The sequence below is a fragment of the Phaethon aethereus genome (assembly GCF_964289735.1).
Source record: "Phaethon aethereus genome assembly, chromosome: 11".
Classification (NCBI taxonomy): Eukaryota; Metazoa; Chordata; class Aves; order Phaethontiformes; family Phaethontidae; genus Phaethon; species Phaethon aethereus.
Genome location: NC_138587.1, coordinates 8,091,585 through 8,113,379, shown reverse-complemented (window position 1 = coordinate 8,113,379; position 21,795 = coordinate 8,091,585). Strand labels below are relative to the sequence as shown.

General features: G+C 41.7%; 1 protein-coding gene across 1 annotated transcript in view; it reads right to left on the bottom strand.

Moving 5' to 3' along the window:
• MAGI1 (membrane associated guanylate kinase, WW and PDZ domain containing 1) overlaps positions 1 to 21,795 on the bottom strand; it is a 362,851-nt gene that overhangs the window by 1,395 nt on the left and 339,661 nt on the right. Inside the window, exons 15-23 of the mRNA XM_082004576.1 lie at positions 19,225 to 19,316; positions 17,567 to 17,759; positions 14,094 to 14,387; positions 10,798 to 11,001; positions 6,558 to 6,648; positions 6,373 to 6,433; positions 5,214 to 5,357; positions 3,861 to 3,999; positions 1 to 205 (exon numbers count right to left, since the gene is read on the bottom strand). The exon at positions 1 to 205 is cut by the window's left edge and continues 1,395 nt beyond it. Of these exons, the coding sequence (XP_081860702.1) occupies positions 1 to 205; positions 3,861 to 3,999; positions 5,214 to 5,357; positions 6,373 to 6,433; positions 6,558 to 6,648; positions 10,798 to 11,001; positions 14,094 to 14,387; positions 17,567 to 17,759; positions 19,225 to 19,316 (1,423 nt within the window). The remainder of the gene's footprint in view (positions 206 to 3,860; positions 4,000 to 5,213; positions 5,358 to 6,372; positions 6,434 to 6,557; positions 6,649 to 10,797; positions 11,002 to 14,093; positions 14,388 to 17,566; positions 17,760 to 19,224; positions 19,317 to 21,795) is intronic.

The window sequence follows — 21,795 nt, the reverse complement described above, 5'->3', positions numbered from 1 at the left end:
TGTTCGTTGGGATGTCTGCTAAACTCTCTGCTGCCTTTTAGGTCTCTAACGTAAGTCCGCTTGTCCCCATGTTGTGATGATTTGTGAAGGTCTGGTGGATAACTGGACTCCGATGATGGGTGCTGCCGTCGGTCGGATGGCACGGGTTTCATTTCCGATACATTTTGTGAACCTGTGGCGGGACTGTTCCTGTCACTGCTGGGGTCTGAAAGAAAATAACAGCAAAGCATTTGGTACCGATGCCTTCCGCGGCGCCGTGACACCACTTATCACTCTTCAGACTTCATTAGTGACAAAAACAAACAACTGTTAAAGCAGTCAGCGAAGGCTAACCGAAGCTTTTGTTAATTTAACTGCGAACAACGAGAGTTACAGGTTAGTACTGGTGCTGCTCTGTTCGTTAGCCGTGTTTTGGTCCAAGCCGATATCATCTTTATGCTCTTCTTGTCATGGGGCATTTTACATTTTCCCCAAGCCCAATTCGTAATGTTTCAGTTACACTACTTTCTTTCCAGTGGAAAAAAAAATATTGTAGTTCGGGTTGTTGGCTGTTTTTTTAACAGTTTCCAATAAAGAGGGCCTTTAGGTAATGATATTTTTCTTTTAAGTCTTTTGAAAGTATTGCCTTCCAGGTGTGGGAGGCCTTGTTTCAAATAGCAGAAAAGGTACAGAAAATAGAATCGATTATTAAGTTTTTACCTTGTAAAATAACATTTTGAAGGTGTGAGAATTAGACTGTAATCAGGCAATTTACATCTCATTTAAGACATTACTTAATCTCACTTAGTTCTACCATGTTATGAAAAGTCCTAGCGTAGATTTTGGTTTTGCCACAATGATTCAAACAATGATGACAGAAGTTATGATTTTTTCATATCAAAGCAATGGAAAGATATTGTAATATGTAGGATGGCTTTGATTAAAACCTAATCTCCACTTCATTATTTTTAATGTACTATTTCAGGCAAAATACAGCTGAGCTACGTCTACAAGACAAACTGCAAAGCAGAATAAAAAAACAATCCCAAAACTAAAAACCAGCCCTGCACTGTAGCTAAGCTACAATTACTCACGTCATTTGTAACGGAAGTTTGTGAATGATTGATTAGAGACACAGCAAACATTAAAGTAGCTGCGCTGATTTAACGCAAGCCTTGCTTTCATTTCCTTATTGTTTTCTTTTTGAAAGTAACTTCTGCGCAGCAGCTCGGCTGGCATTAGCTACTCTTCCCGCAGGCTTCCTGCCGCTTGCACCGAGACACCCACCTCGGGTGGACTGTCCTTACGGCAACGACTGAAACCCCTCACAAACACTTGTGGGGATAGATTTATTTTTTTTTTCTGTTTTTCTTCTTTTTGTCTTCCCTCCCCCAAGCCAAACACTCTACGTGCTCATTCCTCCTGCCACCACGCAAAGTGTCTCCCACTTGACGGCATTTCCATTCCTTAGCTTGGGAGGGTCGGTGTGTGCATGGGCCGTGATTTTTGTGATTTCCAGGTGAACCCCGTGTTGCGACTCACGTGTGTGCATTTTTGCTTATTAGCTTTTTCAGGCAGCAGCTGGGGACCGCACCGCTTTTCCGTAGCTGTAAGGACGTGGCTTGCGGCAACCTGGCTATCGCACAAAGTACAAGCAAGGTTTTAACGTGTCCTGTGGTGTACTTACAATTCGGGGGACGCAGGGTGCTCGGAATGAATTGCTGTACATATAAAATATAGCGAAGCGGAAAGCAATGTGAGGGAATTAGGCCACAGCACAAAAACACCTAATATTGATTTTAGCTACAAACCGTAGTTTGATTATGGCCCATAAGGTAGAAGCAAGACTCCCCGAGCTTGTCATTTCTCATACATGCAGCGATATTAGGAGGTATCATCGCTGAGGAAGGAAGAGCCCAGCACCAAGAAAGGTAAGAGAAAGAGAAAGAGAAAAGTAGAAAATTTAGATTCCCTATAATAAAGATGAAAGAAAGAAAAATCTTCATATTTTATCTTAGAATAAAGAAAGTTTATTTTTCCAGTCAGATTGTCTAGGCTTCACCCAAATATAAGGCTGCAATGACAGCAGTTGTTATTATCGTGACATAAAGAGACATCTAAGAGGTGATTCAATAACCCAGACAACGAGAGCATCCATTCTAAAAGACAGCTGGAACAGCGACACAGAATGTCATAGAAAAAACATTAACAATCAAACAACAACGAAAAATAAAGTCCACCAGAGACCACGACATTAAAAATAAGTACAAAACTCATTACAAAAATATACAGCCTCATAGAGAAGCATGTTCCAATTGAGTCAGAAAAATATTGGAACTTAACATTATTAGAGGAACCATTTGCGACTGCAGCAAACAGAATGAAGAGAGGAAGGAGTCCCAGATGTTACAAGGATATTCTTTACAGTAGTGCAACCCCTGTATATTAAATCCTTGCTTGGAGAATGAATATTTAGTGGTTTAGCATTAGTCAAAAGAAAATTGGTGGTGGATTTCCATCCTCAGTGCAACAAACATATGCTTTGAGAAGTGAAGCACTTAATTTACAGGGTATTTATGCAGTCTAGCATATGATACAGTACTGTACATCCAAAGGAGTATAGGAAAAGACAAAGTAGAAAGAACATTACAGAATTTCAGTGCCATCATTGAACCTTCTGGTGTGCTATTTATATTACAGAAGTGTAAACCCACAACTTCCCTTCCATATTGTTAAACGCTTCAATTGTTTGTTGGTTATACTCTGAATTGGTCATTTTAAGTTAAATAATGAGCAGAGTGAGCAGAAACTCTCAAACGTGGCACAGTAAATGAAAAGAAAATCTAGTTCATAAATTGTGCAGAGGGTTTTGCTTCTGGTTTTAGGACATGGAGTGAATGATAAACACGGAACTTACTGACACAGAAATAACCCAAATACGGGGAGAAAAGTATAAAGGACATCCCTTCAATCATCAGTTTCTATAGAAACCTCAAAGACCTTTGGTTGGGAGTAGCCCTCCATCGAGGGCACAATATATGACAATTATCTCAAATAAATAAGACATAATTTTAATATTAAATAGTGTGCTAAGTTAAGCCACCCAGCAATCCAACCTCTGGGGGAAGAAAAGGAAATCTAATGCAATTCTTAGTAAGAAATGAGGACTTAATGTTTCCCCCAAGACAGACACAAGAGCACCTTTTCATAACCTCCTCACCTTTTCAGACCTTACAAATTAACGAGTTGAAACCAGTAGACAGTTTAAGGGGGAAGAAAAGGGCTCAGGAGGCCAAATCAATATATTTTTGCAGTAAAGCTTTTTTTTCCCCTTCTTTTTCTTAAATAACTTTATAAATATTTACACAAATATTAAGGGAAGGCAAAAATCCCATAAGCCATCTCGGCATTCATGTCTATGGATACAGATAAGAACTAAGAGAAAAACCTAACAAAAAAAAAATCACTGCTTCAGAATAATAACTCAAGATCCCAGTTTTTGCATTGATTAGAAGTAGAGACCTATTTAAAACAACAACTCAGCCACTGAGAAACAGTTTGGCACAGTTCAATGACATTCCTTGTTTGGCTGGACAAGACAACAAGGGGTTTTTTTGTTTTGTTTTGTTTTCCTCTCTGATCACCAAAAATACTGCTATGATGATCTTGCCTTACACTGCGCCCCAAGTCCATGGAAGCAAGCAAAGGATGAAATGTGTAGAAAATTCAGCACAAGCGAGGCAATTAACCTTATGTTGCAAAGGTTGGTAAGACACTGGTGAGAAAGGAAAATAAAAAAGAATTCCTGCTTCAGATCTTGAGACAAATCATTCATGGAGTGATGCCAGGGAAGAAAGGAATGTTTTCATAGTTTGACCCACCATATTCTGGGACAGAGCCATCTCCACGTTTCAGAAACAGGCGGACCCTGCGGCCACCATTTTTAATCAGTTCGATGGCCCGAGCGTGCTTCATGTTCTTGGTAGTTTCTCCGTTGATCTCTAAGATTTCATCACCGATCTGTCAATGTAATAAAAGAAAGAGTCTAACATTAGAAACAAACCCCCCACAAGGGCCACCACCAGCACAGCACAAGACAACGGCCACAGCAAGGTAGAAGAAGAACTATGCACCAAGTGAAGCTAAATACGCCCAACTCCTTCCAGTGACAGTCCATAAAAAACAGTGTGCAGGGACCTGGGAGATATGAAGGTAACAGGGAGAGCTTAAGGTATCAAAATATTTCATTGCTGTTCTGTAAAACCACCTTGCATTACTGTATTGCTCAATACCTAGAGCTGTGTTAAAACTGATGTTACTTTATTTTGATTATTTGTAAAGTCTTTGGTCAAAGTGGTTGATTGTTTTACAGTCTGCTGTAATTGGGATGTTCAAGTAGATTTTTCAGGTCCATTTCTCACTTAGATACCTCCTATGAACTAGTAAACCTGCTTTTGTAAATATAATAATTTATCAGGATAGGAAAACAAGGCTTGGAAGAGCCTGTCAAAGCATTGACTTCCATAGGGCAGCACTCATTTATTTTAACCAGCAAAAATTTGGGACCTATAAATCTATCGCTAGCAAAAGAATTTTGAAAATGTCCTTCATGTGATATATCTGGAGAAGAAAAAGACATATTCTGTAAAGTTATCATGCATTCTCTAAGAGAGGAGCAACGAGCACATAAAACTCGGCAATTTATTTTTTCTGTAGGCATTTTATAACACATGTCCTTGTTACAATGTTTATAAATTAGATTATATGTTAAGTTAATAGTTAAGACTAATAAATAACTACACTATAAGTTTGCAATCCATGGGTCGGTATACACGCTCCCTCACCACTCTATTCCACAGCAGAAGAGAGGATCAGGTGGGACACCCCAACTCTCTACTCACGGCTCCATCCTTAAAGGGGCTGGCAAGGATTGTGGCTATTACATTTTCATTGCTACACATACCTTTTTTAGGCTTTAGAAGTCAGATTATGCATTAGAATTTGGAAACCTGAGTTGGAACAAGGGGGTGAAGTCTTCCAATACACATACACACTGTTATAGACTGTATGCAAAGAGTGACAGAAGCCATTGACAGATATAGGAACCACTGCTCCTTGCTGTTAGCATTTAATTTTCCTCTTAGCTGGCACAGCAGAAGGTGTGCCTGTAGGGGAGAGGCAGGGAAGTCAGCTTATTGCAAAGAAGCGTGGTTATTAAATGTGTTTGTGCATACCCTCATCTTCCCACATCTCTCAGCTGGACCATCCTCCGCTAGCCGCAACACGTACAGATCCATGTTATACTCCCGGCCACCTCGCAGGCTAAAGCCGAACCCTTTGGCTCCTCTTTCCAGCTCAACAGTGTAAAAGTCTTGGTCCTGCTGGAGGGAAGACAACATATGCGCAATTGAACAGAAAGTTAAATGCTGCTCTACTCTCATTTTGAAATTATTCAACCAATGAACATTATTATTTTTGTCACTCATAATTAAAAAAGAAAATTAGTTGAGTTTTCACACACCAAATACAATCTCCTGCTTCCTCAGGTCCTACCATGCAATTTGGAGTGCTGGCGGTGATCCACAAAGGGCTGTTTGAATGAATGGGCTTGGCCGTGTCCCACATATTTTTAGGCACCTCTGTTGTACACCACGTCTTGTGCCCACACAGAAAGGCATACTTCTGGAGGGTGGCTAGGGTTCTACCAACCACAAAGGAAGGCTACGGCAACCTCACTTCCAGTGCCAGGCTTTAGTTAAATGTCTAAGAGTAGCCGGGATGAGTCTATGCCAGCGATGGCTTTTCCTTTTTGTTATCACCGCATCTGCTCCCTTGCGAGAAGCTCAAAAGCACATGCATTGTTTTTTCCTACAGCACAAATGCTGTTAGCATACGGACGTTTTCAAGTCCCTAATGGAAAAGGTTACTTCTGGGATAGCCAATGGCAAGGGAAGTTAACAGTGAGATAATCTCTCTAATGAGATGCCGTCTGTGAAAGCTGGAACACTCCAGCTATTGCCCCTTATTAAGTTTTACTCTTTTTTGTGGTCTGAATTTATCATTTGCACACAAGAGTGCTTTCTGGAGAGGCCCCTCAAAATATACAATTCAGTAAACAAACACATAAATTATTACTGTCGTAAAAATGTCAGCTTTTTTTTCCCTCCTCCCTAAAAGTCTTGATGAGAATATGTTGGAAATGTTTCTCAGCTGAAACAACAGCATTACATATTAAGAAACTAATCAGCAAATTCCTCTTTCTCTAGCAAACAGACTGAGGAAGAACAGCCTCCCACAGTAGGAATTTTCAAGGGAAATATTTGAACACGGCCCTCAAGCAGATTGGAAGCAACAGTCTGTGGTAAACAAAAGAATTGGAAAAGTACTCCTTACCTGCGCTGCTTGGGGTGGTTTGAAATCAAACTGGGATTCCTGCTTTGGTTTGGTGTTGTTTCTGCTGTAACAAATGAGAGAAAGAGGGCGAGAGGAAAAATACAGCTCGTGGAATGTGAAGATGATCAAGAAGTAATGAAAGAGAGAGCATGTCAACCTGCTCTCCTCAAGGAAAACAACCTGACCTGGTCTCCTGTGGTATTTGCTGAGGAGTATGCGTGGTTGTAATTGTAGCAATTTTTTCTGCATTGGTCAATAAAGTAGCATTGGAGGATTCTGCAAAATAAATTTTTATTTTGTTATGAGGGAAGACCATTGGCTATTCACTGATAAAAGGTTTACAAAGGCATTTGACTGGAAAGCGCCATTATGCTGTTTTTAAAGAACTGAAGATTGGCTCAAATTTCTTAAATCCAAAAATTAACAGGATAAAGTCTAAGCTAGTTCATAGTAATTATGTATATGAAACTGTACAGCACCTCAGTTGCAGAGTAATACTGGCCTTTGAGTTGCGTATTGAAACGTAATGGGATATATCCTTCATGGCTCAGCTTTTTTCTGGTATCCGTCATCAGATGTACCAAATTACTGTGTAATCTGTTTTTTCCTTTGTAAGAGAAAAACTTCTAAGCACCTCTAAGCAACTAAGAAACTTTATCACATAACTGCTGCTGCTGTATCCTATGCTCTTGAAAAAGTCAAGGCTTTAGTGAAGGCATCACATTTAGCTTAACCCTCAGTGCAAAAGTTCATTACCAAAAAATGTGCCTACCAGAAACTGCCACAGGTACCCATCACAAATAGTGTAGAGCAGGGAGTCAAATATTTATATATATTTATATAATATATAGTATATTTAGGTAATAGATACACAAATGAGGGGTTTTTTTCAGCAACCAAATACATCAGCACTCTCATTAATCTCAAGAAAAACCCAAAGCCACTCAACTGGAAAAGGAAAAAAAAAAAGGGGGGGGGGAATCTGGATTAGAAACATCTCTGACTGTTAGACATACTCAGAAAAAGGACTGACTTGTGGAGGAAGGGTTGAAAAATGTTTTGTCTGCTAACAACATGAATTCCAATCATTAAAGTCTACAAATATGGTAGGCTGACTGGATTAATTTTATAGTAGCAATAACTATTCCATGATTATAAGCTCATCAGTGCTTCCTCCATCAGAAACTGCAATCTTCAGTAGGATTGAGATGTGGTTTTTATCTAATACCTCACAAGGTGATATTGAATGTGGCTAAATCCCAAACTTCCTGAAATACAACGCACTGCTGCCTGAGCCCTCAAAGCTGCATGCAGGGACACGGAACCACCTGCACCAAATGCAACAACAGCTCTGGGTACCATTTACAAAAGGGCTCACCAAGAGAATACAGAGAGAAGGATTAAATTCAAGCCTCAGTTTATGCCATGGTAAAGGGCTCTCAGCCCAACATCAGCCTGTCAAATGTCATATTTCTCTATGCATAGGAGGTGCTTCCAGGAGAGGTCCTCTCTCCTGCTTTACAAAACTGGGAAGGGAGTTGCTGTAGACACAACTGAAGAGGGACTATCTAGGTGTCCCTCACAGCACAGCATGGCAAAATGGTTCCCTTGTCATTCTGGAGCTTTATCATAGACTTCAGTAAGACCAGAATTAACCCAGAACTCATTTAAAATTCTAAAATTAAGGTCATGCACCTTGTTTCTTGACTGAATTTCTCTAGTTCCAATCCCACTTAATAAAAAGCCACCATCAGACAACAACAATGAAAACTGTGTGGAAACATCTGGCCCTCCAACATAAAATTACAAGGTCTTCTACTTTGCCCACATTTGCCTCTTAAGCTCCAGGCATCCGGTAATTCATTTTATTGACTATGGACAAATCTGCTGTTAGTAAACGGAATCCAGCTGTAATACAAAATTGCAGAAATGGGAGGGGTTTTTGCCTGAATTAAGGTGAGGGGGTGGCCATGGGCTTACTTGGTCCTGGGAACCTATTTTATTTAATGGATTTATTTTAATTGTGGAGATATCTAGATGAGGTGGAGTTTTTTCCTTTCTGTGCATGTCAAGGGAAACTCAGGAAAAGGGAAAGAGAAAAAGAAGAACCATTTAAACAGATGGGTGCAACGACAGCACAACTCCTTTGCCTGCAGCACTGTGCCCAAGTTAACGTGCCCAAACCCTCAGCATATGGAGCTGTAACATCTTCCAGACCAGAGCTGGCTTGTGTCTGGTGGCTCAGAGAGCAAGCGAGGCTCCTGGGTCTGCCCAAAACATGCCTTTCTGAGGATGTGCCACTGACAGCTGGCTTGTGTGAGAAGATGTCTCTATGTGTGGTTACACTGTTGGATTCTAAGAAATAATTCTGTGTATTTTGTAAAGATGCCTTGATGCTAAAATGGGTCTCCAATGTAAGAAAGCCCTAAAACATGGTTAAGTGTTCTGTGTTCAGCCAGAACAAAAGCCTCTGAAAATCTCCACAAATATTTGGAGATCAGATGAAGATGGACTTCAAAGAGAATGCAAGATTCCTCCCCTTTAGTAGGTCACACTAAAAATATGAAGCAGAGCAACAACACGTTAGTACAGATGTATTTTCACACCACTGTACTGTGTCTAACTTTAGCCCACTCTGTCCCATGAGTCAGGAGTTATGCATAATTTTGCTAGTTTTTTAGACACTGGATGCATGCCAGCCACCATGCAAAACTGGAACAGAACACAAATACAGGAAAAATTCTCTCTAGTAGAATTACAATTGTACGTTCTAAATCCTAAATATTTCATTGATTCTTTGCCCTGTTCTGCCCTAGAACCTCAGACACCACTGAAATGACTAATATAAGCTTGTAGCTTTTCAGCTCTCTGTATCCTTGCATCAGCTGGTAGTATGTTAAAGCGTCATAATTTCATTGCAAATGCACTCCTGCAGTGGTCTATGGCAGTGAGTTGGTGCAAGACTTACTACACAGCAAAAACCCTTGGTGCTTTTAATAATGTTAGAAGAGATTAGCAGTGTGAGTTTATTGTGAGTCTTGTGATGAGCCTTAGTTTCATGTTTATCTGAGAAGCATGGCTTCTGATTTATTCTTTCCCCCCCTTAAGTGCACTGTTAGACCATTTATTTTTACCAAAAAAGCACCTCAATAGCAATAAAAAGAAAACAACAAATCAACAAAACCACCCAAAGACAGCAAAAAGAAAACAACATTGAGACCAATTTCTTAAATCTCATTTTCCTAGAGCAAACCTCTCAGCAATTTTGAGAGTGTTTGGTCTTACTGGCTTTTGGAAATTAAATGAGGTAATTCTATGCAGAGTTGGCAATCTGACTTGGAATTTCAAAGGGACAGTAAGTAAAAATACCCGAAGCCTGCAGTGCTATGAGAGAGAAGAGTTGATTCCTTTCCTAAATTACAGTTTTCCAACTTCTTTAGGAATAGCTGATGTCAGTTACAGGTACAGATTTCCCTTCTAACCCAAGCAAATTAACATGGTATTTTGTACACATATTTGCATGAACAAGACTGGCTGAGCATTCACGTTAGGAGTCTATACTCTTCTTAAAAAATTCTTAAACTATGCAAAAGAAAATACTTAGAATTTAGAGCCACAGCAATTTCAGTTCTGCTACAGATACTTTACTTATGCTTCTGCTCTGTTCCTCTTTGGCATCACAGCTAGGGATCAGTTTAATGAAACTGATACATAACCCAGATCCTTATTTTGATTAAATAGTTCAGTGACCTGAAACCAGCACCAAGTGTCAGCATATTATGAGGGATCCTGCACATTCCCTTTGATCTGCAACAGGGAGACCCTGTCTCGGATAAGTCTTACAACGATCAGCTGCATGCACACAGCAGCTCCAGAGCCATCGCCATTTAACAAAGTAATTTCAAAATGTATTGAGCTTGCTCCCAAAGCAACTTACCCAGAATAAAAACAAATCTTCTTTTCAAACAGCTTCAAACCTGACACAGTGTTTATCCCTTTCTGTGATCTGTTTGCCCTATAGCCTGCCTGTGTATATGCTAAGCTTCAGAAATCCCACATATTAACAAGGGATTCCAAAATATTCTAATGCTGCATTATTAACCTAAGAATTAAATCAAAGTGTACCAAGATATGCGTCAATTATGCAGATCATTTTAAGGAGACACATGGAGGAGCATGATAGAATGGAATATAATCGTTTTAATGTAGAATCAGCACCTCCACGTTTAAAAAAAGAACTCCCATTTCTATAGAAAGAAACAAAGAACAAAGCTATGGAAGACTCACAACCGCCCTCACTGCTAATTCCCAAAGTGGGAGTGGAAATTGAGTCCTCCATGACTTTGCAGCTCTGACTGATGCAAAAAGCCCAGGAACAAAACCAACAAGAGGGTCAGATAAGACAGCAGGAAACATATACTTTACCATCTCCCGGAATGATGCGCAGGGTAACGGTGTTTCCTGCTTCCTTAATGAGGTTGACGATGTCTGAATGTGACTTGTTGGTGATGGAGCACCCGTTCACGGCCAAGATCCGATCGCCTACTTTCAGCTTGCCACAGCGGTCTGCGGGACTCCCTTCAATTATCCGACCTATTTTGTGAGGCATGGCCACACATGCATTTCCCGCTTTTGTATTGGTTTGGGGGTTGTTTTTGTTTTGGTTTGTTTTTGGTTTTTAATTGTTTACATACGTGGGAATATGGTGAAGGGGAAAAGGAGAAAAAGGGTTGAAAAGGGAAAGAGAAGGTTAAGGGTTAATTAATTAATGCATCAAGCAAAAGTTATTATAGGATAGCTTTGCTGCCAGTGTTCAAAACATTGGCAATCAACTAGTACGAGTGCACAATACTTTACTTCTATTACAAAAAGGTGTTTTGTTAATCATTCAAAACTACCCCCCTTGATTCCTGTTAATAAATGGTGAGATTTTTAGACTACAATTGCACTTAGCAGCCCCATCATAACCCAAATCCTGATGTTATTTTTGAACAAAAGAATTGAAACTGTTTGTAGAAAGCACAACCTTCCTCCTCCAAGATCACATCAGTGTCAGCATCTCTAGTCTTTCTCTATGTCAGCTGCTCTTCAAGCTTCTGCCAATGTTTTGTTCTTTCTCGATTTAGAAAGATAAAATTGTTCTAGGCCTAGGAGGGAGTGCGACCCCCTTTCTCCCACAAAGACCCAATCTATCAGCGCTGCGTGGGGAAGCAACATGAAATGGTTTTCTTCCATTGTGAATAAAGGTGCTACCAGGGAAGGTACAGGACCATTACAGATGGGCCAAGACTGACAAAGGTAACCTGTTTGGTGCAGGCATCCAGCTCAGCGTCTGCTAACCCTTCCCCTCTTATGATCTTAGATGGCATTGGGATGGCAGCAGGGCAGGAATAAGGACCTCCTTATTTAAATACCTCTAAAACCACACAAGAAACCATTGAGATGTCTGACACACAGAGCAAGAGCACTTTAGGATGAATGTGTTTTGGAGACACCAACAACACAGGGTCATCCATAAAATGCAGAATTGGGACACAGAGGGTGCATAACTTCACTCAGATAAAGACACTGGGCTTTTGTATGGCTTCCTTACATCCGCAAGAGGCCCTCAGGCATGCAGCTCACGGTTAAAACCGTGACATATACTGAGTGGTCATCTCATACTTGGCATCCGCAATATATTCACCCTCAAGATGCACTTTCCCATCTGTGCTGTAGTCTTTATTTGATTAGTAGTTTTAGAGATATACATTGCTGCACACATGACAACACTAGAAAGGCCATAAAGAAGAAAAGGCTAAGAAAAGGAGTGTGAGGTGAGAGAACAAGGTTGGAAATATGCAATGAAAAGTGGAAGAAAGTGTTAATATTAGTTGCAAACAGTGGGAAGATTTTTTTTTTTTTTCTTTTCTTTTCTTTTACTGTGATGTTAGAAAGTTTCTCTTTCTGGAAGTACAAAGACCGATCCAGTTTAAGGCTGTTTTAAGGGTATGTGAAACGAGTTCCTACTCTATCCAATCCACTGCACACAGATGACAGAGCCCACACCAAAGTGACTAAGGTGGGTTTTAGAACCAGTTTGGCCCATCTCTAAATATCACCCATGAAAGAAAAAACTACAAAGCGGGTCCAAAGCAAGCACCACGCAGCAGAGGGAACACATCTCATGCAGAGTATTAGGATAAAGCTGAAAACACTTGAAAAAATTTAAAGGAAAAACAGTCACAGATCAACAGATCTCCATGAGGAGCCCCTGCACAGAAAACTTCCAGTTAGCGAGTATCTTGGGCTAAAGCAAACACAACTCTTTACAACCTCAGGTCAAGGTTTCTCTGCAGAAGAGAGTTAGAGCATAGCCTTCACACAGTAAAAGTTATTTACACACAGGTTTGCAAATACTTTCAGAAGATAAAAGCGCTCTCTCCAGTTTAGACTGAGTTCAGTTTAATCTATATGACATTACACTGTTGTGTTCTAGCACCAAAATACCTATTCTGGAGGAGCAGTTCCCAGCAATGAGGACAGTGCAAGGTAGCCTAGCACCTGAGAACTGACCGAACCCAGCGCACCAGGTCTATACTAGATATTTCCTCCTCGAAATATCTGCTGCCATAACTGCCCAGAACAGTGTTAGAAATGGCCTGTTCTACATCAACACCAGCAAAGGAGGTGATGCTCCCTTGATTTATTAGTAAGGACACTGCCAATGGGCAATGGCAGGATATTCCAGAGAAAAAAGCCTAGGAAAAAAAGGGGGGAAAGGCCAATTCTTGCCACATGCACCTGTGTGCCCCAGGAACACTTAAGCTGTACAGGGAGACTGCAATATATTTTGTCTTCAAACCACAACCCTGCTCTGAGAGGTAGTGTGAAGATGGCCAGAGCACTCCTTCTGTCTTTCCTTTCCCCCTCCATCTCTATCACATGCCACAGACTAACAGGGAAGAACAGCTTCTTTTTCCCCTACAAAGTATAAGTGGATGCTGCCTCTGGCACTTCTGGAGGAGATGGGAGGGGAAGAAAATAGCATCTCTGTCTGGTTTCCCCCCAGATGAGCACTTCTATTAGGACAGGATATTAAGTGTGACATCGCATGAACTTCATTTCCCCCTACTCTGAAGAAATGGATTTGGGAAGAGGTGGAATGGGTCAAAAAAACATCCTGTTTTTTTTACCAGTATTCTCCATTCACCAGCAAGCACTATTACTTAAAACTTTCCAGCTATCAGCATGCTCACTCCATAATGAGGATCAGAATAACCCTGATTGCCAAGGAGAAGTTAATCAGTTTAAGCATTACTGCTTTTAAATCAACTGGCTCAATTCCACCATCAGGAGACATATTTCATTCCACCTGCTCCATTTCTGCATTAACAAACAGCATCACTGGGGGGATCCCTGGTTGCTCTTCTGAGAGCAAACCCCAGACAGGCGTCCAACTAGCAGGGAGAGCCGGAGCTTCAGGGAGCATCAGGAATTGCCATAGGCGGCATTTTTGCTCTTCAGGTTGGGATTTCTCATTTTGCTTTTCTTGACTCAGAGCTGAACAAAACCCAGGAGGCAAAGATCTACCAAACCTTGGCCTCCAATTAAGCTATTAATTACATAAATTAGGGCATGCTCACAACTTTTAATTAAACAGATCCCCACTCTCCTCCTTGCGCTGCAGCACTCAAATCTGCATCTCATTCGAGGCGTGTTGAAAAAACCCCAAGACTTACCGAATGTCGTCCCCGCCTCCGGCCTGCTCACTGACGAGACGATGACGAAGCCGAACCCCTCGTTTTCGCCGCGGCGGATTTCCACATCATAGGGCTGGACCACGGTGCTGACAACACCGCTGCCCCCGCCACCACCGCTGCCGATGCCACTGGTGCTGCCACTGCCCGAGCTGACAGTGTTGAGGGAGTTCTGGCTGCCCTGTGGTGTTCGCTTCTCCTCCGTCAGCGAGGCTGGCTGGTTGCTGCTGTGGTGGGAAGAGGCTGGGGATGGGACTTCATTCTCTGCCTTGGGAACTGGGAAGGAAAAAAAAAAGACTGGTTTTGGTTTTGTGCAGGCTGCACTGTTTAGTGCTTGAAAAGTGACGTCCACTGAGAAAAAGGTAAAAACATAAAAAAAAAAGCAAATCACCTGCTTTAATCTATAAATCCTGTCCATAATGATCAAGGGCTCCATCTCCTTTTGGATGTGACCACCAACAGCTCTGTTCAGTGACAGCACTGACCACACATGCTCATCCTCTCCAGTGTATGGTCATGCAGTCAAAGCCTTTTGCTGCCAACCTGCAGCAGCAGTACTGTTAAACCAGTGTAGTGCTACGTGCTTGCATGCTCTGTGGCATTTTAAACATGGATTATATTAGTTCAGAGGTGCCTCCTTTAGCTATCACACCCTCACTTCAGTTATCTATGTGCAACCGTATTTAGGTGCACAAATCAAGAGAGAGAGTAATATCAAATACCTGTCACTCAAGACCTGTGTATTTTTTAACTCAATGCTGTCAGTTGAGTAACACTGATTGCCTTTTATTAACATGATCTTAAGTAATAACAACCACCCATACTAAAGCAAAAAACTTGTGAACCAAGCTTCTCTGGATGGAAGAACCAGCAACTATCATCTGTACAGTCTGGCACAGTTTGGGGAGAACCATTAAACATTATTAACATTACCATTAATATTATACAAGTGTTTAACAGCAACTGAAGTTGGAAGTAGTATTAGTTTAAAATCTAATCAGCTACCAAAAGGCTTGAAGAAGTCTCAAAAAAATTACTTAGTCCACACTCTGCCCGAGTCAGAGCCAACTATACTTTCTGTCAGTCCTGACAGATGTTTGTCTAATCTGCTGTTAAATATCTCCCTGGGCAATCCATTGGTTGCAATATCCAACTTAAATCCTCCCTGCCGCAACATAAGGCTATTATTTCTAGTTCTATCTAGCAGGCATATGGAGAACATATTATTCCCTTCCTCTCTGCAGCAGCCTCATAGTCTTGGGGAGTTTAACACCTCCTCCCCCTTTTCTGCTTTAGGCTAAACAATCCCAATTTGTTCAATATTTCCTTGCAGACCGTGTTTTCTAGAGCTCTCCTTATTCTCGCTGGTCCTCTGGACTCCCTCCAGTTGGGCTCTCTCCAACTCAAACGTGTCTTTCTTGAAGTGCTGGACCATATTGCAGCTAAGCCATCATCTGCTGGGAAATCAGGAGAGTTCCCCCCTGCCTAGATCCCAGTACAGTGTTTTTCTTCACCTGAGCCAACCTCAGGTTAAAGCTTGTGGCCCACAATAGCTTCCACTTCTTGTTACTCAGCCAGTTCTTCACAGTCCGTTTGTGCAGCTGATCGCAGCATGTTGCACTTGTCTCTAATCAGGTCACTTCTACCAAAATTAAGTTGAAGATTTTAAAAGTAACAAGAAGAAAATGGATGCCAAACAAAACCTAAACTGTAAACCCATGATCCCAAAAAAACACACCTTAAAATATTCTTGGACAGAAGTACCTGTCTGCACTTACATACTCAACATATGTACTAAGTATATAGTATTCTATGTATTAAGAATACATGAGTATAAACTTTCCCCTACATGAATATCAAGACATGGAGTACCCATTTAGGTGAACAATCTTTTTCTACTGGCATACAGATGAGAGGAGGAATAAGGGACCAAAATTCAGGAAGAGGCTTCTCTACAAAGTTATGCTGGAATTTAAAAGCCTGGAAATCTAAGGTGAAAGAAGGAATCCTGAATAATTTATCCTAGAGTAAGTGTCCACATTTGAAATGATGCAGAAATAGCTTGGTCTGGAGTAACAACCCCTTGAATGAAATATCAAGGGTTTTCATCAAGATCTCTCATGAATTTAAATCTTTTATGGTAATTTCCAGCCTGGAGGCTGTAAAACTGGAGAGAAAATCTAAGCACAAAAACAATACCAAGAATTCAGCTGCCCTTCCCCTTTCTCCCAAAACTCATCTCCTAAAGCTTCTCTCACATTAGCAGCTCTTTGTCAGGAATGAGAGAGAGGCTATTAGAGGAGAGACATAACCCGGCATTTAATCCACAATGAGAAGGAAAGAAATGAGAAGTGAACATTTATTTAATATTGTGCAGAAGGAGCTCAGCCCTCGATAAGAATGCAGAACTGTTTTAGAGATGCTGTTCTAGTCCTACCTTCCACCGTGGGCCTGATTTTCAACCTCAATATTATTTTGATGCTCTTTAATCTAAAAGTACATCATTGCCTATTTTTCTGCTGATTCCTAAACTTGAAAAAGCTATATAATGTTCTTTCTTTTGAATAAGTGAGCTAAACCAAATCACACACCTGAGCTCCCCAAAGGGACTCGCAAGAAGAGGCAGCACCCCAGTCTTACTCTACAATATTAAGCATAAGGTTACATGTCATTTAGAAAGCTCATGCTCGTGTCTTCATCATCTTTGCTAACAGGACGTTTTTGTGTCACTAATCCGGGTGCCACCAGGCAGCCTCACTTCTCTTTGCATCTCTGTCTTTCTGCCAGCTTCTTTTTCGTCCATTTAGACCATACACTTGTGCAGTGTGTGCACAATGCCTAGCATAACTTGGCACGCAGAAACTTCTCTATTACAACAAACATGCACACCCTGCACTACCAGAACCAATGACGCTTACAGTTTTGCATCCCGCGGTTAGTTGACTACATGTTGCAACCCCAGTTGAAGCTCCACCTGTGCCTGAGAAGACATTAGCCATCACACACCAATGCCCTCATTCGTGCTCTGCCCTTGCTTCCCCTCCTGTGGACTCTTCGGCATCTTTTCCCTCGCTCCTAGTTTAGGGGTAGCTACCAGGCAGCACTGTTATTTTGGGAATTAAATGGAAAACACAGGCAGCCAGGCACAGTGTCTGTTGCTGCATGAGTCCAACTAAAAATGGTATGTTGCATCTGAACAGTTCCTCGTTTTATCAGAAACCTTCAGGAAGACTGGGGAAGCCAACTGAGATTGAGTCTTGACTGAAAACAAAACATTAGAAACTTATTTGATCAAGAACAAAAAAAAATAAAAAGAGGCAAAAGAGGAAGAGTAACACCACATCCCCTGAGCTTTCCCAGTATTACAAGGAGAAGCTTTTTTTCTTTAAATTGTTCACTGAACAGATGGAGTCTGGCAAGAAAATTTACCCCTGCAGAGCAACACTGCAGTGTACCTGTGTAAACCACTTTGCGCCTGACGGTCAGATTGACATGACCTTGTTTGGCTGCCTGTTGCATAAGCTGGACGACAAGCTGGTGTGATTTCCCGACAACAGGAGTCCCATCCACGCAAATCAGTTCATCACCCGATCTCAGGCGGCCGTCGGCATCAGCAGCACCCAGCGGTACAATGTGACCGATGTAAATCTGATGAATTAGCACAAAAAGAGGAGAGGAGAGGAGAGGAGAGGGAGAAGGAGAAGGAGAAGGAGAAGGAGAAGGAGAAGGAGAAGGAGAAGGAGAAGGAGAAGGAGAAGGAGAAGGAGAAGGAGAAGGAGAAGGAGAAGGAGAAGGAGAAGGAGAAGGAGAAGGAGAAGGAGAAGGAGAAGGAGAAGGAGAAGGAGAAGGAGAAGGAGAAGGAGAAGGAGAAGGAGAAGGAGAAGGAGAAGGAGAAGGAGAAGGAGAAGGAGAAGGAGAAGGAGAAGGAGAAGGAGAAGGAGAAGGAGAAGGAGAAGGAGAGGAGAGGAGAGGAGAGGAGAGGAGAGGAGAGGAGAGGAGAGGAGAGGAGAGGAGAGGAGAGGAGAGGAGAGGAGAGGAGAGGAGAGGAGAGGAGAGGAGAGGAGAGGAGAGGAGAGGAGAGGAGAGGAGAGGAGAGGAGAGGAGAGGAGAGGAGAGGAGAGGAGAGGGGACGGAGAGGAGAGGGAAATGAGAGAAAGAAGGAAAGAAAGGAAAGGAAAACAGTGATAAATGAGAACTAGCTCAACACCAGCTGGAAGCAAGGGGCACTAGTAGTTAGACCCAATTTAGTAGGGAAATTGTTGACAAATGTCTACTGGTCAGGAAAGTTGCTCCTGTGGAAGCAGCTCCATGTGAATATAGCCATTTGTGAAATTGTAATAAACGGACATCTTGTTTCTTTAGGCGGTCCATTCACTCTAATGACCGATAGATAGCCTTGGGAAATGTGTTCAGCCAGACAGCGACCAGAGAGGAAGATGGTTAAAAGCACTGAGGGTCTTGTCAGGGAAGCTGAAATTCAGTTATCCTTTCAGTTGCCTCTAGGGTTTACAAGCTCCGTACCACTCGCCTGTCCACCAGCTTGTCTTGGTTTATCTTCAGTAAGTTCTGTGGAGTTAGTCTAACACAAGAGGAATTCATTGCTTCTCTTTCCATAAATGAGCAAAATAATTTTGGCAGGGAAATATGTGGAAATTTATGCTGCCACTATGCAGCTTTGACCTCTGCAGCGCATGAAAGACCGTCTGTTTTTAGCCTGACACCTTCCACAGGCACTGGATTTATGGTAAAGAAGTTAAGCGAATTCAAGGAGGGAACTGAGCAAATAGAAAATCTGACGCTTTAAGATCAAAATACTTGCAAACCTGACCAGGACATCCTTTCCTCCATGTCCAGGCAATTTCAGACCTATGTGTTTTCATTTGGGCTACCACAAAAACAGGGAAGAGAAGAGGAAGCCAAATCCATTTCGTTTATAGGAGTTTTGGATTGTTTTTGGAGGGAGGGTGGGGAGGAGTTGCGGGATGTAACTACATAGTCCAGTAATTATTTTAACAGAAATGCCACAGCACAGTTCTACGCATCTGCACATGCTACTGCTGTGATGCTGGAAGATGTCTCAAGTTAAAACAAGACCACTTCTAGATGTACTCACAGGTTCTCCAGGCTCATTTCCACCTAGAATCCTAAATCCAAAACCGGTTTCCTTTCTCCATAGAAAGATATCCTGCTCTTGGTAATCTGGAACTGAAGGGAAAGAAGGAAGACTGTAATTTTTAATCAAAACCCCACACCTTTATACCCAGATCAGGACTACTCTGATGTACATGTAGAGGGGTCTGCTGCACAATTTTACTCTTTAAATGAGGAAGTCTTGAATTTTTAGACATAATTAAGAACATCTATAGGTTTAAATACTAAAGGATTATTATTTAAATCACTACTAAAAATTATATGGTGGTTTCTACGTTCTAGGTCTCTAATTGTGACTTGCCATTTGTTTATCACTATAGTATTTTCTTCTATCAATATTAGCATCATTACCCAGTGCAAGAGCCTCTTGCAAATCATCAATAAATAAATGTGTACAACAGAGAATCACTCTGCCAGAAACAATACAGCTGCCTCCTCTTTCATGGGAGACAAAAGAGCCACTTGTTATGACTTCTACTGTTTAATTAACTTTCACAAGCACAGTTTGCTATCTGTCTACTGACACTGCTTTAAATAACTATGGGACAGATCCCCAGTTGGTGTAAAACAGAAGGCATCCACTGAAGGCAAAGCAGCTCTCCTGACTCTCACTTGCTCGTGTACGGGCTCTGTAAAACCACTGAACAGACAAAACCAGCTGGAAACATAAAAAAGCTCAACCTTACCTACTCATTAGTATGGAACACCATCAAGGTTTTTACAATGAATATTACATACAGTGAAGTACTAACCTTGAAGTGCGGTTGAACAGTAATGTTTTATATTAACTTATTCATGCTTGCTTTCATCCCCTTTTTAAAAATGCAAAATTAATTGCTAACATTAAATCATATCAGAAGACAACTTCAGGTTCATTTAATATTTATTGGTTGGTATCTATAACATTGACTAATTTTATAATGATTCCCTCCCAAAATGTATAATATGATTCCCTCCCAAAATGTATAATTAACGGTAAAAAAAGCTGTTCCTTCACAAGGCAGCTGCCTGTATCTTTAGTAAAGAAAACAAAGCCTATCGTTCAGGAATGTAATTTAAATAAGTGCATACTCAGATAGAGGATGCCACACGTTTACTGAAACATGATCTAGTTTTCTGTATCTATGCGCAGATAAATGGGTTGTTTTCCATTGACATCAGCGAGTGTGAGACTGGGCCCTAATTGCATTTTACACTGTCGGTGCCTGTTGCGCAAAGGTTTGGGTCTAGGCATCTGGTGCTTTTCAGTGGTAAGACTTTTGGCTAGCTCTGATGCTCTCCCTTCAATGACTCAACAGGTTAAGACCTGGGAATACTAAAAATTAGAAGAACAGGTGAGTGCTAAGGCACAGATGTCTGGTTTGACTTTTTCATTCAAACTGGTTTAAGCCATTGGTTTTATATATCATACTTTCACATTCTAATGACTTGCAGTTATAAACTAAGCTTAAGACCCGTGCACATTACCTTACTGAACTAGAGGCTAATTTTTGTCCACATACAATCACAGAACAATTAGGCGACGAACACGCTGGAAGCCTGCGTGGTTCCTCTGTCCAGGCGAGCTGAAGGCAGCTCGCCGCCACACAGACGCGCGGCACAACAGCAGAACTTAGTGAATTAGTTGGTGTTTGTCACTGCCTTCAGCGAGGGGGAGCGTGAAGAGCAGACATATTCAGAAGCGTCTCTCCAGCACTTCACAGGCTTTTTTGGCAAAGCCTGGCCCCAACCAATTAATAGCACGTGTTGGATCTGTCAGAGGCAAAATGGCTTCTGCAGAGAGCTTCAGCGTGGGCCCGTTTCCTCGGCATCTCTCAACACCTTCCCATTTGTCAACTCTCCAGCCTCGCTGAAATATGCCTTATGTTCCTGGTTTGGGTACCAGCTAGCCAGTTAACGGCTGCTGGAGACAACGGCAAGCCGGGGTGTAACAGCGGTGTCAAACCAAAGCAACAAAAAAAAGACGAGTCTATATCCAAAGCAGCAAGTTCATTCACGTAACGCTCCTTCCGCTGGAAGGATTACGGAGAGGTGCAACACAGATACCACAAACATACAGACAACACAGATTTACACAGTGTGAGTACAAACCAAACCAAACTCCTTTTACCGCTTTTTGCGCCAACTCTGCAGTATGGTGATTCACCGGGACAGCCCAGAAAACCCCATCCACCTCTGCGCAGCTGAGGTAGCAGCCCCTGAGGCTCTCTATGCTGGAGAATTACTTCAGGTTCTCCATTATTCAGTAGAGCTTTAGAGGAGCCACTTTCCTTACTTAAAGGGAAAAATTCATGGTGATGCTGAAACTTTGCTGAAAACAAATTAAAACATGGCTTCCAGCAGTCATTCGCCACATCTTTGCACCTTGGTCTTATCCCAAGCACGTCTCACTCCTCCTGCAAAAACGTGCACGTAGCCCAAATGGGTAAAACTTGCCAGGCTGCTCGTTCTGAATTAAACCAGACCATTTGGAGAGCGTCACAAAAGCGGTAAGAAGAGTTCTGAGGGGGCCATGAGGAGGAATGGAAGGAGA